The 27907-nt window shown below is 47.1% G+C and overlaps 1 protein-coding gene across 1 annotated transcript in view; it reads left to right on the forward strand.

The window, feature by feature from the left end:
- Positions 1-10450: 10450 nt before the first annotated feature.
- LOC119378236 (transcriptional repressor scratch 2) overlaps positions 10451-27907 on the forward strand; it is a 35531-nt gene continuing 18074 nt past the window's right edge. The window contains exon 1 of the mRNA XM_037647439.2: positions 10451-11024. Coding sequence (XP_037503367.1) covers positions 10856-11024 — 169 coding nt within the window. The 5' untranslated portion in view covers positions 10451-10855. The remainder of the gene's footprint in view (positions 11025-27907) is intronic.

Genomic DNA, 27907 nt, shown 5'->3' on the forward strand with positions numbered 1-27907 from the left:
CTAAGTTCAGTAGGACCTCATCCTATAAAGCAATCTGCCCTTACATATTTAAATCATGCCGTCACACATCCATTTACCTTTACATGTAATCATTCGAGGGGCATTTCTCCGCAATATTTTGCAGGAGGACAGAGCAGAGAGGGATCGCGTACTGAGCAGCTATGGGATCACACAATTTTTAACGCTGAAAACTGAGTTGCTGGCCACTTTCTTGGAGTTTCGTGCTCATGTGAGGAAGCTTCAAAGGTAGCAGTTATGCTGCCTCGTGACCGAGTATCGGGTCTCCTGATTCGGAGTCTCGAGATCAACCGATGACGGCACACGTACATGTACTACGTGCTTAGCAGCAAGCGCCGGGAGAAAATGATGCGTCATTCTGAGCACGCGCGTATCCTATGAGTGATAATGATGGCAGCGTTCGGTATAGCATCGCCGTTTGTATCAGGACAGACGGGCGGCATTATGAACAGCGAAAATGACAACAGAACATGAGTTGACTGCGAGAGAAGGGGGTCGCAAAGTTCGAGCATAGCTTTCGTGAGGTCCTGGGCAAGAGCTTTCCTGAGGGAGGGAGGCGGATTAAGAACAAGAAGCTCTCGTGATTAGCGAAGCGGAACGAAAGTTCGTGGCGACAAAAGCAATGAGTGCGCTTCTCGGCCAGGCGCGGCGGACGACGAAGAGCAGTGGAAGGGGAAATTGATCGCTCAGAAGAGTGTGCGACAGACGATGCTTAACGACGTCCAGAGAGCGAGACAGAGGTATACGCAGAAAGCACATGCAGCGCTGAAAAGGGTCGGTCACAGAACACAGGCGCTCTGGCGGTAGCGCCAAGTACTCAGCCCAAAAGCTGAGTTAACGAAGCAATAATAAAGTTTTGCTTCTGGGAATGCATTTCGCGTTTTCTATAATATGTTGAGGAGTGCCTGATGTAAGATCTAATTCATTTCTAGTGTTTCACGTGCCATATCATTATGAAACTCGCCGTAGTGGGGGGGGGACTCCGAAAAAATTTCGACCACCTGTTGTTCTTTAACGTGCACCTACATTTAAGTACACGAGTCTTCTTGCGGTTCACCCCCATCGAAATGCAAACTCCATGGCCAAGAATCGGACCCGCGTCCTCGAGCTTGGCAGCGCGACACGTTACCTATTAAGCTACCACGGTGGGTAGATACATAATACAGTGAAACTTCACTTGAACGAACTTCAAGGGACCCCAGGAAGATGTTCGTTAAAGCGAAGGTTTGCTGAACTGAAATAGCTATGTTGCAACTTGTTATCAGTAGCTGAAGAAAACATCAGTTGTTGAAATCAGATTTGAACCCTTTTGTTTACAATGCTGCTTATTTGAATGTGAATTTCTGTTTAATAGCATGTTTTGAAAAATGTAGTAATCTTTTGCTGCACTTCTACACTTAGGACTGCAGCGGTCATGAATCGAGTCACTGTGTCCAAACTCGCATAAACCTTCTCCGGCACCGCACTCTGCTGGGCGGCCAAGAACTTCACTTTTTCCCAAGTACATCAGTGCTTCTTTAGCTGAAATCCTTGGTTCTTCCTCTACGAGCGTTACTTCTTCATCCTCCTCTTCTTCTTCCGGAGGTGGGATGCTCACTACACGCTCTTCTGTAGACAGAGTGGCGCATGTCTCAACGCGAGAGTAGTCCCAGGTGGCATAGTCCTAACAACGCAAAGCGCTGTTTGTACCCATGCAGTGTTTCAGAGATTTTCTGATCAATATGATGTGACAGGCATTGGATCGTGTCAGAAAATATGTCCGTAGAACTGAAATTCGCTCTGCACCAATTTCGTTAAACTAAAATGCGCTACAATTGGGTCCAATCGCGCTTCGGCAGGGGATTTTAAAAAAGTTTGTGCAACTGAACAGTTCGTTTAAGTGACGATGGTTCAAGTGGTATTGTCCTGTATCTATGTTGCCACAGTGATACGCATACACTCAAGAGGGGCGTAAGTCAATACACTCAGTGCACGTCAAGTCAGCCATGCGTCTCTCATAATCATATTGTGTTGTGGGACGTAAAACCCCAACTTATTATTATTATTATTATTATTATTGTTATTATTATTATTATTATTATTATTTATTATTATTATTATTATTATTATTATTATTATTATTATTATTATTATTATTATTATTATTATTATTATTATTATTATTATTATTATTATTAAGTCAACCGCGACTGAGCACCAAGACGTTCTCAGAATATCTTTTTCAAGTCGGAAAAGAGGTACGTGCGGCACAAAAATATCACGTGACATCTCAAGCGCGGCTCGAGGCGCGCGTTCTCATCGTCAGTGCGGCGTTCGCGTGACTCGGCCTAGTGGCGGCTATGGAGTAACGCGGAAAGGGCGCACAATGGAAGACGCTCACCTAGGGCCCAGTGGATTGTGTGGTATAGACCGAAGATGTATACATGTAACGCCAAAGGAGGCTCAACAAGCACGAAATAAGGCGTGCGGATTCTGACGTGACGTTTCAGTCTTTAATGCATCTCCACTCAGCCGTCTTCGCCTTCGAGCCGTCTTAGCGATAGTGTATAAACAAAACTCTCGTCCGTGTGTGTGTGTGTGTGTGTGTGTGTGTGTGTGTGTGTGTGTGTGTGTGTGTGTGTGTGTGTGTGTGTGTGTGTGTGTGTGTGTGTGTGTGTGTGTGTGTGTGTGTGTGTGTGTGTGTGTGTGTGTGCGCGTGTGTGTGTTCTCCGTCGATGCATTGATTTCTGCACCTAACGTGGCTTGGCACTGCCTCCAAAATCGGAGGCATTGCAAGCTTTCTGCACCTGACCTGGTTTTGCACTGCGTCCGTAATCGGCCCACCTTTGGCCAAGCAACGGCGTCATGCGATGACGCCATCATTTGACGTCGCAGTATGTGCGGTCATAGTGACGCCTAGTGACTTCATGGTGACGACGTAAAATTTGGCGATATGTGACGTCAAGATGACGTGACATGGTGACGTCATCACGTGATTTTTTTTTTGCATCACTTGTGCTGACGCCGATGCCAACGGTCAATTTTCGCGTTTGATGAGGCATCTAAGGCTTTCCCCTTAAAGAACAAAATTATAAATGACGTGCCAGAAAAAAAAAAAATATGACGCAAAAGTGACAGTATACGTACTTGGGGACGGGCTGTGTTTAAAGAATGACCTGCGCGGTGGTATATGCGTGATGGTGGCAAAATGTATATGGCCCGGGATCGCGTACATTGTGATAAAATTTATGAAATGGTTTTGATCCTTTCGGCCCCGGTGTCCTATAAAAAGAACACGAACAAAAACAGCTGTATACCCTGACAATAAGTAAGTGAGACATTAAAATGGGCATGTGATGTATCGACAATACAGCTGCTCCAGCACAGGTAGCAGTTTTGTCACCATCGTCTGCTTCCGAAGTCTGTAATTGATAGCAAGATGGCGGAAGACGACAAGCGAAACAGCAGAAAATCGTATTTCGATAACATTTACGAGTACTCTTTCGGCAGCTATCGTAATCTCATCTACTGTTTCTAAGATGCTGAAGGGCTTACCTTTAGAGATAACCTTTCCCTGTCATTTATATATCGCCCGCATCAATCCACAATATTCATATATGAAGGACACCAGGGCTTCGTGGTTGTCAGGGCTCTAAATGCCTTGTATGTTTAGACACCTGTTGGTTGTGTCAACCTCCGATTTCTTGTTACTCTGATTGAAAAACGAGAAATGAGCCTGAACTACTTTACTCAGATTAACGGTGACTCCAATTGTGAGATAGTTATCTGAATACGTTTTCTGCTCACTATAATGGCGCCTGAGGAAGAGAGAAGACGACAACAATGAGGTGGACTTGCGCAAGTTGATCTTGCTCACATCAGCGAAAATATGTCGGCGAGGAGGGTTCGGCAGTCTATTTTGATGTTAGCTATGACAAAGTGTCCAATAACTAGACAAAGGTCATTCAGGTTCAATGAAGAGATGCGTATCAGTAGCGCAAACACTTGCATTTGGACATTTGGTACGCGTTAACTGTTGCTATCAAGGTAGCTAAAGAACACCTAGTATATGTGCGAACAAGGCGGAATTAAATAGCCATTTTACGTTACACCGTACTGCACTTTACAACTACTAAGCCATGGTGTCCTATACAGGGTGCCCCAGCTAACTTTAGCCAGAGTTTAAAAATATGCCGACGCGTTCTATGACGACGCGACCAAATGCATTTGCTGACTACAGCATGGGGTAAGTAACACTATTTTTATGTTCTGTTTAATTACTTAATTAGGAAAGATCAATTAACCAATTAACCAAAAGCAACGAAGCTGGGAAAAAAATTCCACTCGAAATGTTGTAGAGCAGTTTGCAAAACGTCCACTTAGACCGTTTCTAACTTTCTATGTAATGAGTATTATTGTTTGTCTGCTTATTGAAGATGCCCGCGAAATACAAGACAAAAAAAAACACGTGACATGCCCGCCTGCGCGCCGTGATTGCCCGCGCCCTAACGCTCCGCGTGCAAACGACCATTGCATTTGGCCGGGTGTGCTGCCACTTGAAAGGCCACCGGGTAGCGACGATGACGGTGGCTGTGCGATGACGCAACTGTTGGTTGCGGCAGCGCAAGCGATAACCGCTGCGTCTGCTTATCGCTGTCACGAACCGCGCCGAGGAAAGCATACCGCTTGTACGCGGAACGTTGTGGAGCACTGCAATCACAGCGCGCAAGCGGGAATGTCACTTTTTTTTTTTTATTTCGCTGGTATCTTCATTAAGCACCCAAAAAAATATTTAATACATAGAAAGTTAGAAAATGTCCAAGTGGACGTTTCGAAAACCGTTCTTCGACATTTCAATGGGAATTTTTTGCCCAGCTTTGTTGCTTCAAGAGCTGGTTAGTTAATTTTGCCTAATTAAAGGATTGACCAGAACCAAAAAATAGCCATGCAATAGTACAACACATACATTTCGTCGGATCGTCATAGACTGCGTCAGCATATTTTGAAACTCTGGCTAAGGTTAGCTAGGACACCCAGTATGGGAGATGGTGCTGTATTTCATGTATACGTATGGGGTACTCAGAATATATTGCGAGCACCTCTCAGCACCTCCACCACTTATGAGGAACCGCTTTATTCAGCCGTGCTCGAGCCGAAATCACATTGATGATGATATATACAGATGACGAAGATGCACAAGTGATGATGATATGTAAAGAGGAGGAAGATTCATTCACTTTTCGCGCTCACAATATTATTTTTGTGGTCTTTTGGTTTTAATTAAGTAATACCGCCAAGAAAAAAAGTTATCTGCACGTTAAAAATAATTCAGAGCTGAAAAGATTAACCTAGCATTGAAACGGCGATAGGAAATAGCCGGCATTTAGCTTTTAAGGAAGTTATGCTAATGCCGTATGAGAAAGCTGATTGGCTAAACCAGATGGCATGATTCCGATAGGATTCAAGGGCGTTCGTGAGGTAAATGTGGCGAGGGTTTCTAATGTGCATCCAGTTTCGGTCATATTAGTGTTTTGTAAGCTAGTATTTCCACGTGCTCCGGGGCGTTGAATAAATGACGTCTTGAAAACTCTAACAATTTGTTAGCCAATGAAATCAGTTAATTCAAATGCACGTTCTAGTCGAGATCGTTTGAAACGCTGAAGTCAATAAATACCTAAAGTTTATAGCTATTTCAATTGCACGTCAGAAATATAGTCCAGAAAGGCTTCCAACGGCTATTCACCACGTTGTACCGACATTGTTACTGTTTGCGCAGCCTCCAATAGAATTTCGTTTGTTAATTACTGACACGTGGCCTTATTAAGCATGCTTCTAATTCCTGGCAGTTTGCTGACATCATTATAAGTTTATTCAATATCTAGGAGTATGCAGTTGTTGCATCTCAATGATAGCGCAATGAAAAAAAAAAAAAACGATCCTGCACCAAACACACTCGTCAGAGTACCCCGTGGCATTAAATTTCATCAACTAATCGTCGTATGACATTACGAGCTATCAAGATTAACTCTTGTTTAGCCATTCAGGCGCTCCCTAAATGCTTTTCATCGCCATTTTATAAACACAAAAATATCCGTTGTTTGAAGCAGCATTAGAAATACATTGCCGATGCTTCTACGGTATTCCTACTGGGTGCTAGTCCAAGCTCGCTTTATACACACACTTGTATTTATTATATCAAACAGTTTCAAGCACGTCCTAATTGCTAGAGGCATAATTTTACGCTCTCATACTGGAGCAGCTGGGAACCTGTACCGCATACGTACTCGTATCAAGAGATCAAGAGATCCATGCAACGTCACGATCTGGCTGTCTGTTAACTGACTGACGAATATTCTCCCGCATCCCTTAAGGGCCCTTTCACGACCTCTGCACGAGCAACGGCCCGATATGGAGTACTCAGTGAACCATAACAAAGTTTAATGTGTCTATAACGTTTCCACTATTTGAGTAGAAACACGCAAAACAGCTACGGTGACGATACACGCATGTTACCGGGGCATTTATAAGAGTGATCCCGCGATGAAGCGCACCGGTAAATATTGTGGCGCCATCTGGTGATGCAGAAACCAAAACCTCCATGCTCGAAGAAGAGGCGTACGATTTTTAAAGTGCGACCCAAAATCGTTGATAAGTACTTTGTCCTCAAAGTGAGAGACGTAGTGAAAGTGTGTTTTACCATACATGCTTCCCGTCGTTACGAAGAACAACTAGCATGGATGAATTCGGATCGAAGTTCGCGGCATCGCTTGCACGGTGCTGTTACGCTAGCCATGCAAAGCCTGTAACACTCTATCTGGGAGCTAGAGGTCATTCGGTAGGTTAAAATGGGAGAGCAGCAGGTTCGAATATGTATGCGCAGTACGCACAGGTCGGCAGAAACTGTGGAGCTCACTCAGACTCGCTCATGAAATATATTTTTCCCTTAGGGCTCACTCGGACTCAGACTCACCAAAATTTTCCTCAAATGGACTCACTCGGACTCACACTCACGGAATTTTTTCTCAGCCGGACTCACATCGGACTCAAACTCACCAATATATTATTCACCCAGACTCACTCAGACTAAGACTCACGGCTCGACCTGAGTCTGAGTGAGTCTGATTGAGACGACTCATGAGTCCGGTAGTGTATAATTGCCTTTTTTTTACCATGGTGTCAATGCTCTGTAACACCAATATCTCACATAACCGGTTCGCTACTTGGCGCCTTTTAATTTCGTACCTTCAAATATGAGTTATTAGTGGTTGCAATTCAGTAAGGACATCTTTATTGAAAGAAATGACTCACACGAGATATTTTTATCAAGAACTTCCCGTGAAAGAGTTTGCAGGAAGGAGGTCACGGCACCCTCCTCACCCCCTTCCCCCCCTCCATCTGTAACCAGGCCCGTAGCCAGGGGGGGGGGGCCTAGGGGCCCGAGCCCTCCCCCCCCCCCCCCGAAATTTGGTGAAGTAGGTGTTTTTACCAAAAATAAATAATGAAAACAGGTGTTTTTCTCAAATAGTCAAGGTTTTCAGCAAGTAGCCCCCCCCCCCCCTTCACACACACAAAAAAATTCCTGGCCACGGGCCTGTCTGTAACTCACGCCTCTGATCAAAAAATATTGTGCTGGCGTATGAATGCTGGTGAGCTGATGTGTGTGGGAGTCTGCATAAGTACAATCGTAAGCCGACATGACGCTGATAGTAATGCTGTAGTTGAGTAGATAGAACCATAGGTCGGCGAAAAAATTTCCGAACCGACCATATCAACTTAATTAGTAATTAGTAGCAACATAGATGCCTTCCTATGGCCGCATTGTCATGATGAAAATACGTGTGGACTATTTCACTCCTGTGCAAATGGTGACCGTTCTATGGTTACTGTAAAGTGCTTTCGGTATTGAGACACGTAGAGACATTCTTTGTGAGCTTGGGTTCGTGCGCGTATAATTTTTTTTTTCATATATTCTTCAATCTTTTACCTTTTTATTGTTGCATGAGTTAGGGTTGGGCATTTTGGAATAGCCGCTTCTGATGCAGCCTATCTTCCCAAGTACAGTGCTAACGGAATGACACTCGACATCACAATTTTCAGTATAATAGGTATGTGCAATTGAGGGAGATTAGCCACGTCATGGGCGTGGTTGCGAATAAGACCACTAAAGGTGATTTTGGCTCTGGCGTGTTTAGACCCTTACGGGAGTTTTACCACGTTTATAACACCCTTACGGCTTAGGAAAAAGGCGTTTTCACCAATCAAAACACCCATATAATGGGGGGGGGGAATGGGTTGCCAAACATCTAAACACCCTTATCACTGAAAAAAATTGGCAGATGCTGATAAGTGGGTATGTTTTATTATTACTTTAGAGTAATGGTAGGGTAGTGATAATCGCTTTGCGGTCGCTGTGGTAGACCGTGATTGGTTCCACGACCATTTTCAGCAAGACAAATTTGCTCCTTTCGTTGAGCATTGTATTCACGCTGTTCTTCTGGTGTATTTAATTTCCATTGTTTAGTTATGGCAGTCTTAAAATGAAGTGAATTAGTTGCTAGACGGGTCTCTCTTTTATATGTGAAAGCGGGAAACAAGCGGGGAGAAGGAAGAGCTGTGTGGCGTCATTCGAAGCCCTCGTATGAAGTGCAAAGCAGCTGCAACCTAATCTTTACCGGGAACGCATGGGAGCGTGCTCCCCTATCATCCATCATGCGGTTTTGATGCTTGTTTTGTGGTTTTCTTTATTGAAACGAATACTGAGCTTCATGCTGTATGTCTGATTGCAAAGAAAGATATGCCGTTTGCCTTCACTTGTTAAAGGGCCCCTAAACCACCCAGAGGTTGAAGAAGTTTAGTTGTGGCGTTGCAGTTGTGCACGAGTCTACAGCGAACGCTAGCGGAGTTACACGCGTTTGTTCGTTTCGCACTTTCCTTCGCTACGCTGCGTTCATCGGCTCGTCTGTCCACCTCTCCGAATGCCCTTCATCATCGTCCGAGGTGAAAAGGCAAGGAGCGCGCGCATCTGATAGCAGAGGAGCACGCGAGTGTCTGTGGTGAGTAGTGGGATTTGCCCAATTTCTGTGGCACATACGCGCTATAGGAGTCTTGTGCTGACACCACAAAATTTTCAGACCAACGAGAGGTATACAGCCTCGCTGTAAAACCGTGAAAAATAATGTCTACCAGTCAGGGAACATCCAATTACTGATGACATCAGCATAGAAGGTGCACGTACGCGCCCAACCATACAGGCATATTGTAAAATAATAATTGTTGGGGTTTAATATCCAAAACCACGATATGATACTGCAAAACACCCAATAGACTGATCACTCACGCTACACAGCCTTACACCGACCATCTGGTATTTGTAGCCATGGTATCTTGAGCCGCCGTTCAGTGCCGGTGGGGATATTCCTGTTACGTATAACTGAACACTAAAAATTCACAGAATAGGTGTAAATGTATGGTGTCCTCGTAGATAGCCCTAAAAAGAGATAGATCTTTTAATCTAAACTCGCCTGATATCCAAGGACTTTTTAATTAGCGTGTCCCAATTATCATCTGGCACGCTGTCGTATGGGCCACAGACATTTCGATAACCCATAACAGTCTTAGCTCCTAAAGGGTGTTTCAGGTAGAACATTACCCCTTAGGCAAACTAAAAGGCTATTTGGGGAAGGAAAACACCCTTACATACTCATTATTGCAAGTTCTGGTTAGGTAAAAGGGTGTTTTGCTTGCGTGAAATCGCTTTAAGGGTGCAAAGTGGTTTAGAGTGTACAAGCTAATATTTCGGCGATGCGACACGAACTAGAGGCGAACGTAAGTGCATTATTTAGTCCTAAATCGTCACGTTTTATTCCGTGAGCACTGCACAGATAGAAAAAATATATAGAGAGAAATACAGTTCGATGAACAGCGCCAAACCACCGCACCAAACAGAAGAATCACTGAAATGATGATGGTTACGGGACGATGACCTATTTTGAAGGATGTATTGTGGAAAGAATCTTTTAATACTTTTAAGGGAATTTTTCGCTTGTTCTCTCTCTCCCTCTTTTTTTTTTTTTTTCATGGACATACGCCTGTAAGTTGACAGCTAGAATGAGGTAAAACCATCGCGGCACTTGTGGGAAGCGCTCTTCAATGAAAATAGTACTTGTTGTGACGGAGTCAATAGTGGTAATGGGGAAGATGGGTAGCTTTCGCATTTCCTTGCAGTATTGGGAAGTTAACGACAAATCATACGGCCGCAGAGCGAGGCGCTAGAGAAACGGGGACACGAACCCAACGGACTGGGAATCGTCCCCAGCATTCAATGGAGGGGCTGACGGGAACAAAGGCGGCCGGCCACAGCGCCACGCCATAGAAACGTCGCCCATGGGGAGAAAGGCCGGCGGCATCGGAGCGGATCGGCGCTTGTTCTGCAAACAAAGTTGGTCCCCGTTCGGGACACGGCGCGAGACTCCCGTAACGTCCCTCGTAGCCGGCGTGCGCCCGAGAACATCACATGTTGAATAGGGAAAAGGGGAAGCGGCGAGGGCGCCGGCGCGGATAGGGAGAGAAGCCCCGACGATGCAAAAAGACGCAAAGCGATCATCCGTGACGCGTGCAGATTCTCCCTAGTGCGCAGGCGCAGTGCGCCGCCCCCTCACCCGCAGGGCCGCGGTGGCAGCACCGGCGGCGGGATCGCGCTCCTTCCTCCTGGCAACCATGGGGTAGTTGTTGCGCTCGCGACCCGTCGGCTGGCCGGGGGAAAATGAAGAGCGAAAGTTGGTAGTCAGCGCGCGCGCTTGCCAACGAAGAAGAAAACGAAGCGACCGATCGCGCTCTAGCTGGATAAGGAACGAACAAGATGCCACGTTCCTTTCTGGTCAAGAAAGTCAAGTACCCGGTGGCCAACCACCATGCCAGCGGTCCCCGCTGGTACCGGCAACCGTCCAGTCCAACGGAGGCGGCGCCGGTGCCGAGCCCGCAGCCCAGCTCGCCCAGCCGCGGTGGCGCCGTCGCCCTGCCAGCCTACGGTGAGTCGTGCCGTTCGTGTGCGCGCCGCGGCGCTAAAGCCACGGCGCCACAAGTGCACGGGCCCGCCCTGGGTCGCGTGTCCGCGCCGAATTATGCCCCGCTCGCTCGATAGGCGTCCCCGGTGCACGTAGACGCGCGGCAGGAATAGGCGCAACAGGTCCACGGTTCCTCACGACACAGCGGCGATCGGCTGACGTGGTCTCGCGCGTACACTAAACACACCTATGCACGTCGCAACCACGCGCTCTTGCCATGTGGTCGGCCTCCCAACAGTTCTTGGTCACCGTTCCGTTGGCCTAGCTGCCGTTTGACATCTACCGTAACGGCAACGATATGCCAAACAAGTCTTCTCAGCAGCCTAAACTGCTCAAGACGCACTTCGTGGAGCCTGTGTATGAAGTTTGTGTATGAAGCAGGGCAAACAGATAACGTACACAAGGGCTGGAGTAGCGCCGATTGCAGGTGTTCAGTCCACGAAATGGGCAACTAGGTATTTAGAGCTGCGGTGTCTCAACGTTTACGTAAACTATACTTAGTGCGTTCCCGCGGCTGTTGCCACCTCGTGGGGTCGGCTTATAATCTTGTACCCCAAAAATTTATACAGTGTGAAGGACATTTTTTCACCCTTTGTTACGCTTTGCGGCAACACAAATTGCATACGAAACAGACAACATACGCTTTTACTACAGCTTCAGTCACACGCTGGCGTCGTGCACTTATACTTACTATATTTTTTCTTGAGTATAATGTCCCGCATTCATTAGCTGGTACACGGTAAGCAAGTCACATTCAAGACGAATCCAAAGCCGTTCTTGCGTATGACGCTACCGTGCATCGGGACGCAGAGAGAGCATTATTATTGAATTTAATACGTAATGAGCCTTAGGAGCTTGAATTTGCGTCAGGCAGCCCGACTATTTCAACAGGAAGGGTAACTTCACGGTGCAACTTACGTCGCCTTGCGTAGTTTCTGAGCCTTTTCATCTTTTTGTTGCTTCGCACTAGAAATGATTCCAGGGTCACGCAGCCGCGAGGTAAGTGTCTGGTCCGTTATCTGCGATTAAAAGCTGTGTTTTCTGTCTCGTATCCTTAGTGTATGTTGGTTACACGTTTGCCTCATTGCGCTGCAGTCGTTTGCGACGAGAAAGACTGCTTTCTGGTCGAAAGCGACTAGCACAAGCGAGTGCACCGTTTGAGTTTCTCAAGGGGAGGAGGGTGGGAGAGGTTGCTGACATATTATCTTACACTCTTGGACTTGTCAGAACCCGTTGCATACAACGTCTTAATGCAGATACCGTTGAAGCGCAACAGCGCTAGTTCTCCTTCGAGTACTTTCTTCTTTCCATGAGGCACTCTCGTGAACAGCATCCTGCATTGCTAAAATGTAAAACAGGAGATAACTCGGAATTTATCTGATAAAGAAATTCAGTCCACATACGTGACGATCTCCGGTACGGTATTTCAACGGTAAGTGTGAGTCGCCAATAGAATACAAATGGGATCAAAAGACTTACAAACGCCTACTATACTGAAATATATCCTTCTCTGCGTATTTGCCTTTGATATTCCTTTTCATAAACAGGCTCAATTTACTTCGAAGGCATCTCAAAAGAACAGCCTTGAAATGTCATGAAAGGTAAAGAACCCAACGCAGTTTTATACCAAGTCGAACTTCCTTCCCTAGGGAAACATTCGTTGAAGTTATGGTTACGATTACCCCAAAGCTGTTTTCATGAAACGTATACTCGGCCGTTGGTTAAAGTACGGCCGTTTCGCGTCGTTCACTGAGATAAGAGTCGACCTCCACGCAACCGTTCCAGAATCTCGTCTCGGATACGTGTGGCAGGGGCGGCTCCACTGATGATGTTTCATAAATAAAGACGCATATAAGATCCAGTATGGCAGCAGAATGTAACCGCGCTTGGCTTTCTTCCGGAGCATCTCGATCTCACCTGTATGCAGTTACTGTCGAGCTGTACATTCTATAAATGCTTCTGCTACGTGGATGTCGACCTTACAAGCGCCTCATTCAGGATGGCTTTCAAGTCAACTACTGGGCTCAGTGCAAGCTTTCTTTCTTTTTTTCAGAATCAAGACTCCGAAGATGTTTCTTGAAGCGCGAATCAGATGCAGTGATGGTGTCCTTTAGCGCCGAGGACGCGCATACGACACCATCACATGCAGCTGCCGTATGCTAGCACGCCCGCTCTTCACTCTTCGTGTATAACCGCCATGTTAAAGTAGACAGCGTTATGCAAAGATACCTACTTGACAAGCAGTTTTTCGAACATACTCACTGTTTGTCTTTTGAGGCATCAATCTCCTGTATCTATTGTACGTCCTATGTATCAAATAGACATGCCCTAGCAAAGGACATAATCACATCATCGTGCTTTCGCAACTTTGACTAAGATGCCTTGTGAAACTCTATTCTGATCATGGTCCACGGTGCATTAAAGGACATCTATGCACAAAGATGCCCGCTTCACTCCGCTAACTCAGCATGATACTTTTCTATTTTTCCCCCGCCGTGGTAGCCTAGCACGTAAGGTGTCGCACTGCTAAGCTCGAGGGTGCGGGTTCGATTCCCGGCCGCGACGGCCGCATTTTGATGGGTGCGAAATGCAACGAACACCCATGTGCTTAAATTTAGGTGCTCGTTAGAGAACCCCAGGTGGTCGAAATAGTCTCCACCTCATTATCACAGTGCCTCATTATCATATCGTGGTTTTGGCACGCATAAAACCTTCGTGTTTGTACTGGTACATTACGCTAGGCCGTAATTTCTCGGTTATGTTCAGGTCATGATCGGAAAGCATTTCATCAGTGAACAGACATTCATACTGGTCACATTATATTATTAATAAGTTACAGCGCTCAAACATAGCATGAAGGAAAATGCACCCACGCAGAGTTATCTTTGCGCATGGGTTGCATATTTCCTTCTTTCAGCACGACGCTCTTACGACGGCAGGTCAACAAGCCCAGCAGTCAATTCAATTTATCATAAACCGATCAGGATCGACTGAATTGGTTCCCGGTAAACTAACGCAGAAATGAATACGCATTAAACTCAGTGCGCCAGTAATGTTATTACTGTTAGAACACTTCTAATTTACAGCGAAGACTCCAAAACTAACTAAAGCAACAAAAGAAACCTACATTTTGAACTTAAATTCGGGCTGAGTGCGATTTGAAACATTTAGTTAGTCGAATCTACCTGCGTCTAACCTTTATGAGGAACCAGCTATTCAGCAAAATAATACAAAGACCGAGAAGTACCAAAGCACGCGTCGTCTAACGAGCCTTTATTCATAAAATGGCTCGCAAATGCTTGTGGCCGAAATACATGCGTAAGCCTACTCTACATTACACAACGAAGAATCCCGTAACTTCGTACTTTTGCAAGGGTGCTCTAAGCTTAAGTGACGCACACGCTACTTATTATTTATAATGAACGCGGAGATTCTGTGCACAGGAGATACCTTTTCTACAGATTGCGCGAGCGCTAGTCGCAGCTTCGAAATGCAGGCCGGCCAAGTTGCTCTTTAATTCGACTACTTAGACAGCGATTAAGGGTATAAGCAAGAAACAAAGCATCTTGATTTTTCTCAAAGGCTGTTTTATGCGCGACACTACAGTTAATGGCCAAGACGTTAAGCTTTCGCAATTGCCTGCGCTTGTGTCTACCGGTAATGTTGAAGCGTGCGTACCACCATTTGCTTAGAGGTGAGCTGTAGTCGATGCGTAAAGTGTGGACAAATTGACCAAGGAGCAATCTGGTGTTTTAGTGAGAAGGAATGACGGAAAAGCCATCTACTGACTGCGTTATACGTGGCAGATTATCCGTTGCAGTCAGAATTCATGCGTACATCATTTATCTAAGGCAACATTGATGTTGCCCCTCGGATCCGCCGCGGTGGTCTAGCGGTTATGGTGCTCGACTGTTGTCCCGAAGGTCATGGGATCGAATCCCGGCCGTGGCGGCCGCATTTTCGATGGAGGTAAAAATCTTTGAGGCCCGTGTACTTAGATTTAGGTGCACGTTATAGAACCCCAGGTGGTCGAAATTTCCGGAGCCCTCCACTACGGCGTCCCTCATAATCATATCGTGGTTTTGGGACGTTAAACCCCAACATTTATTATTATATGTTGCTTGTCGGTGCACTACCGTACTACACCTGTATTCGCACATCCAGTTCACCATAGGCCAATGTGTTCTATTATTCAAGCCTTAGCATGACTGATGTATCCGTACTACGATATCGTGAATTTTTTTCTTATTGCACGGCTATTTTTTTTTGACGAACAATTGATCTACACGGATACAATGTCGATAATGTGCAAAGCAGAATAATTTAATAGGTTTGGCCGGCTGGAGCCAATTGTAGTGTTTTGCAGCAATCAACAAGTTGCAACATCGACCCTCTTCCTGTTCGCGCAGCCGGCGCGCGAAAGCAAAGGGCGCAGAGGAAACAGCGGTATTGGATCCCAGTAACGTTAACGGTATAACTAAAATGCTGTGATAAGACTCAAGCTGGTGACACGAGCCGTATTTTTACAGCGCAAGCTCACTGTGCAGCAAAGCAGGAAATCATGTCCGCTCAGATTCGCGCTCAAGCGCGTTGGCTCCACGCGCCGAAGGCAGTGTCTAGTGCCGTGCAACCTGGCACAATTGGCGTATGTGCCTTTGTCACTCGGCGTGCACGATGGCAACGCGCGTAAAACGAAGGCTGTCTCTTTTGCCAACCGCTTTGTACGAGTGTGTTCGCCCGATGCTGGGTTCGTGTATCGCACGAAGCAGCAGGCCGGCGGCAGCGGCGCTTGTCGCAAGCGCGAGCCATAGGAGCGTCGCGGGAAGCGTGGCCGGAAGCCTCGAGGCGGCCGACCATGGCAGCCGGGCCCGGGCGCTCGGCCATTAGGAAATGAAGCGCCGTACGTGACACAGCCTATCGAACAGCTCGGTCCAAAAGTCGCCCGTTGGCTTGGCAGAAAGCACAGAGAAAGGGCAACGCATGCGTGCGCAAAAGAAAAAAGAAAGAAAGAAAAGAGGGCGGAAGGGTCGCGATCTCTGTACGCGCAAAGAACCACGAAAAAGGGAGAGGAGGACATCTGTTGTGCCCATCGTCATTGGCCGCTGCCGATCACGTGAGCGGGGGCGTCACGTAGTTCTCGCAATAATTACCTGTTCAGCCACGAGCGCGCGCAATTAGAAGACTTCAATATATATACGAGCCATTTTGCCTCGCCTCGTCCCTCTCTCCCACCACGTTTCCCTATTTTCTTTGGTTTTTTTCTTCTTCCGAGCGCTTTCTTTTGCTGGCTGCCCACGGCCGCTGGCCGCTGGGCACCGCGGCTTGCGCACGCGGCCGCTTCATTACGGCGCCGGGCTGACGGTGCTCGTGGCCCGTCTGTTAGGCCGGAAACGCTAATTGCGTATACACTAGAACGGCTTTCCGAATTAGTGCCACCGTTGGTTCATGCCCGCGGACCCAGCTCCTGTGTCATGAAGCGTCACCGCACAATACGTACGCTGCTGCCCACACCCCTTTTTATTCCCGTGTTTCGTTTCTGTGTTTGTTTTTCCTCCCGCTAGAACAACAGTCGACACTAACGCGCTCGACAATATAGCTGAGCGCCAAGCGCAACTTGTGATCGTACCTTGCCGCGTTATGCACACTCACCGGGGACGTCGACACGGCAAACAACGCTCTCTGCCACGGACGCTGTGTTTTACTACGCGGCTCCCGTTGGGAGCATTGTTGTGATTGAAAGAAGGGTCATGAGGGGTTTAAGTTGGGGATTAGAAAACAAAGGGTAGTAACAACGCGATCAGGGTTTCCGGCAGCAAGCTACAGCACGATGTTCTGGAACATTTCTTAACTAATGCTGCTATAACAAAGAGTAGCGTCAGTTAAGCTGGACAAGGCCAAAAGAAGCGGCCCAAACCGCCGTTAAGAATCAGGTGTGACCTATACAGTGCTTAACACGACACCGTCTGATCGGTTACAAGTTTATGCTGTGGAAGACGTTGCGCATTCTGAGCAAGTTAGAATATGCGTTTTGAAACCGACTTGGCCTCACTCAGTGATTCAGATCAACAGCAAGCTTAAGCTACAGTAAGACTTTTACCTCCCTTTCTGAATACATCTCAAGTCAGAGATATTTCAAAGCCGTACACGATACATCGCTTTCGTCCACCTCGTATGGTCCAATAGTTCAGAAATATTTCATGTCGTTCATGCAGTATTGCTTGGTTACAGAGCTGTCAGCTTTATGCGGTTTTCTTTTTTTCGATTTCAGAATTTTTTCTTTGAAAGTATTTGTGGCGTAAATTTAGAAAAAGAAAAATGCAGCTTCTGATCCGTCGTCAAATTCTTTTTATATGCAGCAAGCTTCATAAAAATCGGTTGGGTGGATGTAAAAGAAAAAAAGGTTATCCTTTCCCGTGTGTTCAATAGCAGCTTTCGAAATAAAATCTTCTTCCTAAAAAGGCGCCCTGATGAGCGAAACGACTTGCTTCGCACGGTGGCAATGAAAAAATAAAAGGAACAAAAAGAAAAGTTGGATATATTTTGTAATTATATCTACTGGCACAAACACGAAGGAAAAAAAGAACAACTTACCTTCCTGCTTCACACGTCGGCCTGTTTGTTGTCACGGCAAGTTTACTCTTTTATCCTAAATTACCAACGCTAATGAAAAGCTCAATACCGACGCGTCCGCACGCAAGCAGTGCAAGTGTTTCTAACTATTAAAAATAAGAAAAGCAAAAGGAAAAGAGAATTGGAAAAAAAAGGCAGAACGAGGAATTGGAAAATCTGCTCGCAAGAAATTAGCCGCTGAGCTCTAGCTTGCGGGTAATATGCATGGTAAATGCCGTGAACATTACTCGGCATTTTATTTTTGTCTGTTCTTTGGCGCAGGCATGATTGAATGTGGAGTCATCGATAAGCGGGGAACGGGAAAAGAACCTGTTGATGTAAAAAAAAACGACAAAAGCAATATCACCTTTTTTTCTTCTTCTTCTTCTTTCTCGCTCGCGAACTAGTTTTCCTCTAGAGAAAGGATAAAAGAAGAGGCATGCATAAGCTTAGGCAATGACGCTTTTTTTTTTCCTTTTGAGCGCTCGGCTTTTTCTAAGGATAGTGATGAAATAAAGAGCACTACGGGCCGATCATCCATCACAAACGGCAGGTGAGGAGAGAAAGCCTACCTTGTTTGTTGCAAGTTCACAATCGCTTGCGAGACAGCACGCGAACGCCTTCCCGTGTTTAACATAACTTGCGCACGCTCTCTCCCTCTCTCTACTTTCCTTCTGTGCATACATGTTTTCTGACTTACGTTTTAACGCTTCTATTCAGCCTCATTCCGTGCTGTGGAGGGAAATGTTTCATCGGCGTCACGTGAAAAGGCTAGATTGCGTGCGTTCCTGTTGACACGGCCGTCCCCACCTCGATTTCGCTTCTTTGCGCGCACCTGTAGACAGGTGTGTTTGCGATGCAAGTTGCGTGAACGCCCATGCATGATGTCGACGGGAAGCCCTTCCTTGACAAATGCATTAGCGCAGGAAGTACGGAAGTCGCCCTGCGGCGTCGAGCGAGGTCGCGCGACGATGGCTTCGTTGGAAAGTGGCCTATACTCGAGAACCACGGTCCATGGCTTTGAATATATTGTAGAAGTCGGCCCTGTTCCCACTTAAAGGTTTTTATTCTTTTTTTGTCGAAGACCTTAGTGGTTGGGGTATTACACATGCGGACCAGCGTAGACGTCGAGTCCTGCTATTGTGACCTCTTATTTTCGACTCCGTCCGCGAAGGAAGGGCAGCTTTTAAATTGTATAACACAATACGCGAAGTATGGTGTACACATGACGAGGCAGCGTGATAACGCTTACTTAAGGCGTGAAGGACAAGAGAGAACACATTTCTTACTTGTGGAAGCTGAGAGGCGTGGACTCTGACACTCCCTATTGACTGTATATATTACCGTACTCTGTTTACTGCAGCATTTTCATGCTGTCGGCCGCTGGTTTCAGCAATTTTTCTGTATCCAGAACTTCTCATACGACAGTCCTTTAACACATTCTTGAGAAAATAGTCATCAGTAGGCAACAATAATCGCTGTCTCCATTCTATTCTTCTTTCGCTTTCTTAAATACCTAGCTCGCCATTCGTACTCCTCCGCACATGGGTCTCATTTTGTAGACAGATTTTTTTTAAATCCTATGACAGATAACCCATCGCGACAGAACAGCGCGAAAAACGGGCAGTCAACACACAGGACACGGCGCTGTATCCTGTGTGCCACAATGTTCGTGAACCAACCAGCTCACCTAAGAACCCTTGTGCATATATAGCCTTATTGTACTCCTCGAGCTCGCTTGTCTCCACCAAAAATCAAGGTCCGTAATGTTCTATTTAAGATTCACTAATTAGCTCATTAATCACTTATTTTGCGGCGCATATTGCAAACAACGAATTGTAGCTGCTGAGTTTGCAAGGCATATCCACTTTTAAAGAAACTTGGGGGTGGCGCCGACTTCGAGACATGCGCAATCAGACTTGTAGTAAAACTGCGCTGTTGCTCCAATTACTTCTTTAGCAAATCGCCATTTTGCGCACAGAAGTGCAAAATTAACAATAATGACTATGTGTTTCATTGTGCATTTCAAGACTGAATATCTCGAAACCTGTTGTCACTCGGAAAATTGGTTGGCAGCGGATACACACCGCGAACTGACCCGCTACAATTCGTAAATTGTCATATGTTCCGTAAGGTACTTATTGTAAATGTTAATTAGTGAATCTTTGCTAATTAGTCAGCTAATTGTACGGATTCCTCGTGTAAGCGATCTCCGACGCTTCGAGTAATTGAGCTCAGTGAATACAATTATGATATCAGACAAAGGTGAACGTCTAAGATTATGTATTGTCTAAAAACAAACACTTGGTACCGGCACACGGTGTTAGAATAGGGGCAACATATGTTTGGGGCCTCAAAGCTTCTTTGCAGGTGCTGCAGCTTTGGGTCACGAAGAAGGCACGAATATTAGAGAGTTTTAGAATTGAGGCCCCAAGGAGCTTGGGGACCCAAGAAATTTGCGATACGCCAGGGCGCATGCGCAGAACACAGGCCACTCTTGGGCTCTTTCGCTTGCGTTGTCCCAATACCCAAAAATCAAAAACTGCCGTGGGTCCCCAAGGCGTGTTCGGTTGCCAGCGAGACGACGCAAACGCATCGCGGGCCACGACGCAGTGTGGCCCGCGTCTCGAATAATTTTAATTTCGCCACATGTTGCGCCCCGGTGCGTTTGATCCAACGCCGCCTGTGTTTGACCCAACTCTCAAACTCTGCAGCTCCTCCGAACTCAATAGCAGCCTACCTAACGCAGCTTGGGGACCCAGTGTCTTGGGTCCCCAATTCTAAATCTCGCTATTATAAAAGGGTTTTGCATTTTACGCTTGCCGCGCCATGGCGGCTAGAAAGGAATTTGGCAAGCTACGATGAATAACAATGAAAAGCTGACACAGGAATTTGCCTTCGGTACGCGTATTCTTTAAGATTGTTTTTAAGGTGTGTAGTAATGAATTCACTGTTAATCACCATCAGTCTTGTGAGTCTAAATTACTTCCTGTCATCGGCCAAAACAATCCACCTTTGAGTCATCAGCCACATTAAGCATACGAGCTCTCAAGTCGACAAGTGATCCCAATAACATCAGCGATTTTTCGGCCAATCTTTATTTTATAGATGAGATAAGAGAAAGCGATATCATAAACCATCATTTATTTATTAATAGCGTCATCTATTACTCATGAGTAATAGATGACGCTATTCGATTCGATGGGTACCGCCATGTTTGACGCAAAGTATTTAGGGCAGGTTTTGGGGCTCCCCACAATGCTCGAGAATCAGCGTACCCGACGCAAAACTCGAACGCAGTTTTCGTATCATGCATGCAGAGACACATCGACGCAATTTTTCTGGGCCCACAAAACGTTTGGGGCCCCTATTCCAAAACTCTCTAATCTTTCTGATCTTGTAAACCGTCAGTAGTCGCGCAATCACTAGGGTTTATTTATATAATTTTCCGCGAATGATGTTCACCGCTAATTAACTCGCTTTCGCACACGGGGAACATAAAAACTCGCCTGCGCATCTTAACACCACAAAGCTGGCAATTAACCGCGGTCCCTTTTCATCACCGTTCCGCGCTATCACCAGCGGCCTCGGCTCACACGTGCTCATTAGGACGGCAATGCTGCTGCGGCTCTGCCATCCATACAGCGTCGTTTGTCATATCCGCGGCACCTTGTGGCCATCTGAGTAAGCCGGATAGCGTCAATCAAGTCCATCGTCCTTTTCACCTGTAAAGCTAGCTCTCCCACCGCTTGTGCCGCGGTTGCTGAGTCTCGCGGACGCCAAAATAACCGCTCCAGGATCGATCACACCATGCGACCACACTGGGCGTGCGGCCGCTTACGCAGGGATGGAAGCGAAAAGAAAGCGGCAGTCGCCGCGCAAACGGCAATTCCCCTTCTGTCAACGACGTTTCCCTCTGTCGGTGATATGGAAGGGCTGCGCGCGCGGCATGAACAACGGCGGCGCTCGTGTTTACGGTCGCGGGCGGCCACTAATGAGAAGTCCTCCCTCTAATTTTCTGCAAAGCACGGCCGGCAATGGCGCTGCTTACGCAGTCGCCGTCCGTACGCGCACGCTGCTATACGCAATTTTTTCGGAAAGGAGACACCCCTTCGTTCTCCACGTGCCCCTCACACGAGTCGGTCTAGTAAGGAGAAACGTTGTATCGGAAATCGCGAACACGGCATTTTTTTTCTTAATTTCAGTTTTGCAAACTTATTTGATGAGGATTCATTTGGGATGGGCGATTTATCTTTCATGAGATACGAAGGTAATAAAAAAATGCAGCCAGCTCCATTCCGTGAAAGACGTCGAAACAGCGAAGCTGATACTCCCCCTCGTCAGGTTATTGTCTTTCCGTGTTTTTGCAGGTCTAAGTATCTTTATGTTTTTTTCAAGTCTTTTCTAAGTATTTCTGTGTTGTACCGTTGCTCTTTATTTGACACCCTATGTTAAGCTATGGGGTGGGGAGTGCGAGTAGTCTTGGCCATCCTGGAAGAGCAAACGCCATAAAAAACCGGCACTCGCCTTTATGCTCTTCCTCTGAGCCTACTCCTAGCAGACAGCCGCGTTCTGACGCGTTTTCCGCCGAGCATCACCCTCACCACTCCAGGCGCACCTCCCATTGGCTCACTCTCTCCACCAAACATCACCCTCACCACTCCCTCGACTAGACACCACATCAAGACCTCGCAGCTAGAATTACTGTATATGCTACCTTTAGGTAGAGTTGCGCATCTGTCTTCCAAACGCCGCTAGCAACCATGCATTGCGGAGAAGCTGACGCTCGGGCCAGTTTTTGTATTTTTCGACGCCGCCGCTGCAGCGAACTAAATTAACACTAGTCATCGATAGTCATTGTTTATCGCCGATCTTCGACAAGCCAGACATTTAATCGGCGACACGGTAGGCATGTCGCCTGCAAAAACGGAGTGCGACTTCACCGCATAGCTGTGGTTGCTAGCCAGACCTATGCGCAACTCTGCTACCTAAAGTAGCATATACAGTAACTCTGCTCGCAGCCAGCACTGAGCGACACCGGCGGACGGCGAAGGGTCGACTAAGAACAGCTTCGCTGTTGAAATAAGTAATAAAAAACACAAAAGCACAGTAATACACACACAATACCGCAGACTGTACCAGGTCTGCTGTGAAAGGAAAGAGTCCTGTGCACGCTCATAACAGTGCTTTACATGCCATAGCCTTCATGTCAAGACCTTTTCTACGATGCCTCTTTAATTAGTCGGCAATATTGTGCGAAGAATGGCAAAATTCATTCGATATTTACGCAAGCACAACCCAACTCTCACTCGGCGTAAGAGTTGGCGTGGGCTCGAAGTCAATGATCTTTTTTGTTTTTGTTTTTTTTTGCTCCCGAGCATGCTTTCTTTTTTTGCTCCCGAGCAAGGCTACACGCTCGCATTTCAGTGTTCGTTTCTTTGTGCCGTTTCATGTGATCACGGCTCGTTAGAGGCAGTTTGCACGCTAATGAGCCTCCTAAGTAAACGTGCCGATATAAACCGAGATTAGCGTTGTCAGCATGTTGTCCGTTTCAGAAATATTCGCCAAGAACAATCCCGAGTCCCACTTTTGTCGTGCCATGCGCTTCTTCTAGCTTCGACAATAACGTCCTTCGTCCAACGCCCACGTTGCAGCTCGTTCGATTCGCGTGCAAGGGGATGATCCTGTCGTGCTCGCTCTTCTCTCGCTATAATAATGGGCAGCCTGCGAGGCGTGCCTTTCACGAAGGAAAATAAAAACGAAGACGAAGCGTCGCTACGCCGCTCTCGTGATCGTCAGTACATCTTTGTTTACCGTTGCCAGCAGAGCGAGCGTCCTGTGCGTGCGTGGATATGCGGCCGCGATGAAAGGCCGACTTGTTGGACGCGGCACCTGCGGAGACGACTCCGTGCGGGCTCGTTGCGCATTGCGTTCGGCGATTACCCGAACTGAGCCCCCCCCCCCCCCACGTAATCCTTTAACAACAGCTAGCGTGACTAGTGCCTATAAATATTTCCCGAGACGTTTCCCCGAGTCACGCCAAGGTGACAAAGAGCCACGCCTGCACCGTAGCGCAGAGACGCTTCGTGAGACCTGGCGCTGCAGCGTCGCTTCGCCGGCAGACAAGGGCTACGCTTGAGAACGGTGCGGCCGCGAGGCAGGTATCCCATCGCCCCTTCAAAAATAAAAAAAAAGGGGGGGGGGGGTACCTGGTCCCGAGATAGTGCGGCTCGCACGCCAGCCACTAAGCGCCCGCATTTGTTCGCGCCCGCACTGGCCACGATAGGATCCCTCCGCGGAGCAGTCTCATTTGCAGAGTGATCGAAGGAACGCCGAGAAGCGGCCACGCGATCATTAGCCTTCACGAAGGACTCGGTTTCAACGCGCCGTGTTGCTCCAGATCTGGCCTCCGATAAGAGCGCCCACCACGTGCGAGCTGCTCATCTGCGAAGCCATCAACGAACCCTCGCCGACAGGCCATCTGTCGCCCGGGGCCCGCGCGCGCGCACGCATTCTCGAGAGAGAACTGCCGGCCCTGACGCTCCGGATTAAAGGGATTACGCACGCTCGTCGCGCACGCGAGCGTGTTGCTCTATTCGTAGCCGTTAGGTCACAGGTGTAATGGTCGAAGCCTCTGGAAATGGTCGAAGCCGCTGGGAAGGAGAGACGCGTGATCTGCCAGGCTTTAGGGCGCTCGTCGCTCGGGATCTCCGTTCTGTTTTTGCCTAACGAATGGAGACGTTGGTCGCACCACGAGAGGAGTATATATATGCTGAAATCTAATGGACCATCGAAATATGCTACATTGCTGCGGGTGCATAGGCAGTGGAGTTAAGGTTACATTTCTGGTCTTGTTTAATCATATACGGAGAATGTCATGTTCTAAGGTAAATAATTTCGATCCACTTTTGCGATTAAGAAGAGCGCCGAATTCATGTGTTGAAAAGAGGAAATTTTATTCAAGTCAGTTCGGCGCTAAAATTCTACTGCCCTGCTGCGCTGCAACCATTCTCGAGTACATAGCTTGCACGGGCGACGCATGATTCGCGTATGAATAGAAACGAAGTAGCCTTTCACATACTATTCCATTTACATCGTAGGTACGTTGTTTTCTTTTTCTTTTCGCATAGGAGTACGCACGCAGTATGAAATTATATCGTTCTTTGTAATCCTCGTCACTGCGGCCTCTTTCATTTAATAAGCATCACAACGGCATTGAGTTTTTCTTACCTGACGACATCAAAGGGGCACGAAAACGTCGCGGAAGTATATCGATTGAACCTCTGAAGGAGTATATTCCATTCATTCTCTATGGACGGTGGACGTGGCGGGGGACAAGAGGTGGAAAAGAAAAATAACAGCTACAGTATCGTGGAGCATGTACTGTAATCGCGTTGTTCTGTGACGCGGGGAATAAGCGTCGAGGTCGACATGAAACATTTAATTTTTTTTTCTTGTACAGGCTTTCTGTAACTGGTTGTATTAGTTTTAACCGCAGTCTGCACCGGTGTGCATCCGTCGAGGTTGGTCAGTGATTATGATGTTGCGGCGCTGGGCATCGCGACGTGTGTTCCGCAGTGGGAGGAGCGTATCGCCAGATGTAAAACGCAATGCCCTTGCGCTGAGACGGTACCTTTAAGATTTGTTCTAGCTTTATTAACCTAAATTTCTCCCTTGGATATTGCTTCGGCGCCTATATTAACTCAGGCGTGGTTTGACGCCTTATTATCAGCCAACAGTGAACACTAACTTGTGTTCATATTTCTATAGTAGCAGTTTTGCATATATTTTCGAGCTGGTGATGAGACTATCGGCTTTTCCCCGCGCGCTTACTTTGCGCGCGTAAGTTATCGTTTGACACATCGTTCCATTTTCATAGTCTCTCTTGCCGTCCTATTGGAAGCCGGCAGCGTATTTTGTTACTCAAACAGTCGTAGCGTGTCTTGTCAGAGATGATTGTTCCTCATGACGTTCCACCGTGCTCCTATCCGCTGCTATAGTCACGCCTCCGCCACATTCTTTCCCCGCTTTCTTCGCCAGCTGCATGAAACTAAGCTTGCGTGTCTGCGCGTGCTTGGCGACCTTCGCACGAAATGCATGCATTTGTTGCGTTTACTTTGCTCGTTGTCAGCTGAAAAAGGACGCGATCGGTGCAGTACATTGCAGAGAGCGCGGCACTTGCCAGTAAATGCAGAGGAACTGTTCGTTAAAGCTTTCATAGATGTGAGCGCGAAATTTCAATGCCACGCATTTGTATTGCGCCAAAACAAGCGACCCGAATTCGGCACGACTGTTTAATCGGACGAGTCGTCACTCCCGCCTGTCTTGCCCTGCGGTCTGGACGCTACAAACGAATAGCGTCAACAATCGTTGAAAGTATATAATATACCAAGCATTATTAAGGCGAAAGCCTTAAGTGCCTCAACAAACGCTGGCCTTGAATACACGGCGTGGGGTACAAAACTCGCGTGAACTCGTGCACACTGAGAAATAAAAACCAGGTTTCGATCTGAAATCAAACCCAGGCGCTCTGCGTGGCAGTCGAGCATTCTACAGCAGAGCCACGCCAGCGCTGGAAACTTCTTCGGAACCGAACCAAGCGTCACACCATGTGATTTGCATAACGAGTGGGTGGCTTAAAGCTGCCCGCCCATTACAAAGGACTCAGCCATAATTTTTCATCATCATGACTGTCATCATCATAAGTCACTGCGTCGTCAGCACCAACACAGTGCGGAGCTACGTAGGTGCACATATTGCCCCCTCCCAGCCGCGTAGTGGATACTTCACTACTTCGCGAGGTGATGATGAATTATGGCGTAGTGGGTATTTCGAGTGAAAGCATGATTGTGCATGTATAATGAGTTGATTTGTGAAAGTTAAGAGTGATAGTTAATTAGAAACAAGTTATATTAGTTAAATGTAATTAGTGAGAATTTAATATATGATGATAATAAGAACAAATTAAGTTAGCGCTGAGTTAATTAGCGATAGCTACGGTAGTGATAGTTAGAAGACGTTGCACATCGATATAAAGTGCACCGCTAAGTAGCCGCACCGGATGGCTTTCGCTTTCGAGTCGTCTTAGGCGAACGCATGAGAGACCCTGTAAATTTTTTTTTTATCAACAGAGCCCATTGCACACGTTTAGAAGCAAGTCGTAAACAAGAATCATTGGTAAACAAGGCCTGTCCCTTATACTTTCCCAATGGACGTTATGATTTTTTTTTCTTGTTCTGCTCAATTTTTTCTCTGCGAAGCACTTCTGAGTAGCCACAGAACAGCGCAGTTCTTAAGTCACTTAGCTTTGTATTCTATAGCATCATCATCATCATTTTCAACCTATTTGCAGCGGACATAAATACGCTGAAAATGATTCTACAGCATAGTGCTGCCTCAGCCGGGCACCAGACAAGAAGGGCAGCGTTGGTACAGAAACAGCTTTCTTTGCACTTTCATGTCAATATATTATTCATCTTGGTGGAAAAGGCGCGCACGGACTCGAGAAAGGAAGGCACGATGACACTCTGTCAGTCTGCGTGCCTTTTCCACCAAGATGAACGCATACCAACTAGCCCAATTGTCCGTTTTCTTACAGTCTATATATTTTGCCGCTTAGATTCCACAGGTCTGAACTGTTGCCTCACTTTGCTGAAATGTGCTGCCTGATCAACAACCGATTCAAGTACGATACCCCGCCTGACAACATACCATTCTTAAACAAAATTGCACGCTGCCATTTCGCACAACGCCACTTAAGTGAACGACATAGCAATGACCTAGAGCCGTACCACGACAGGAAAAAGTAGGTCAGCAGTGGTTTCCTCTTGCGGTGAAGTCCTGCTGCGAACTTTTACTGCCGACAGGCGCTCATATGGTGGCGCTGCGTACGCGAAACGTTCACGTAGAAAAACATGCAGCTTGTAGAGCGGAATGTTGCGCCTTGGCGCGGTGGGCACGTGCAGGACTCGCAGCAGGCTGCGGCTATCGGCTCGCGTGGCGCCGGCACACGCATTGATTCGAAAGCGTCAAAGAGGCTGCGACCGAACCCCGTTTAGGCATCCGGGAAGCCCAGCTCTCGTGTGCCTGCTGGACGAGCCGCGGCTGCAGCGGCTGCCGCTTTGTTCTTCCCCTTTCCGCCGCTCTCGGTGGCAAATGCTTCCGGAAAACGATCGCACGGCCCGAGTACTCACAGATAACCCTGCGTTCGATCCGAAAGTCAATACGGCCCCAGCTTC

The sequence above is a fragment of the Rhipicephalus sanguineus genome, chromosome 1 (genome assembly GCF_013339695.2).
Source record: "Rhipicephalus sanguineus isolate Rsan-2018 chromosome 1, BIME_Rsan_1.4, whole genome shotgun sequence".
Lineage (NCBI taxonomy): Eukaryota > Metazoa > Arthropoda > Arachnida > Ixodida > Ixodidae > Rhipicephalus > Rhipicephalus sanguineus.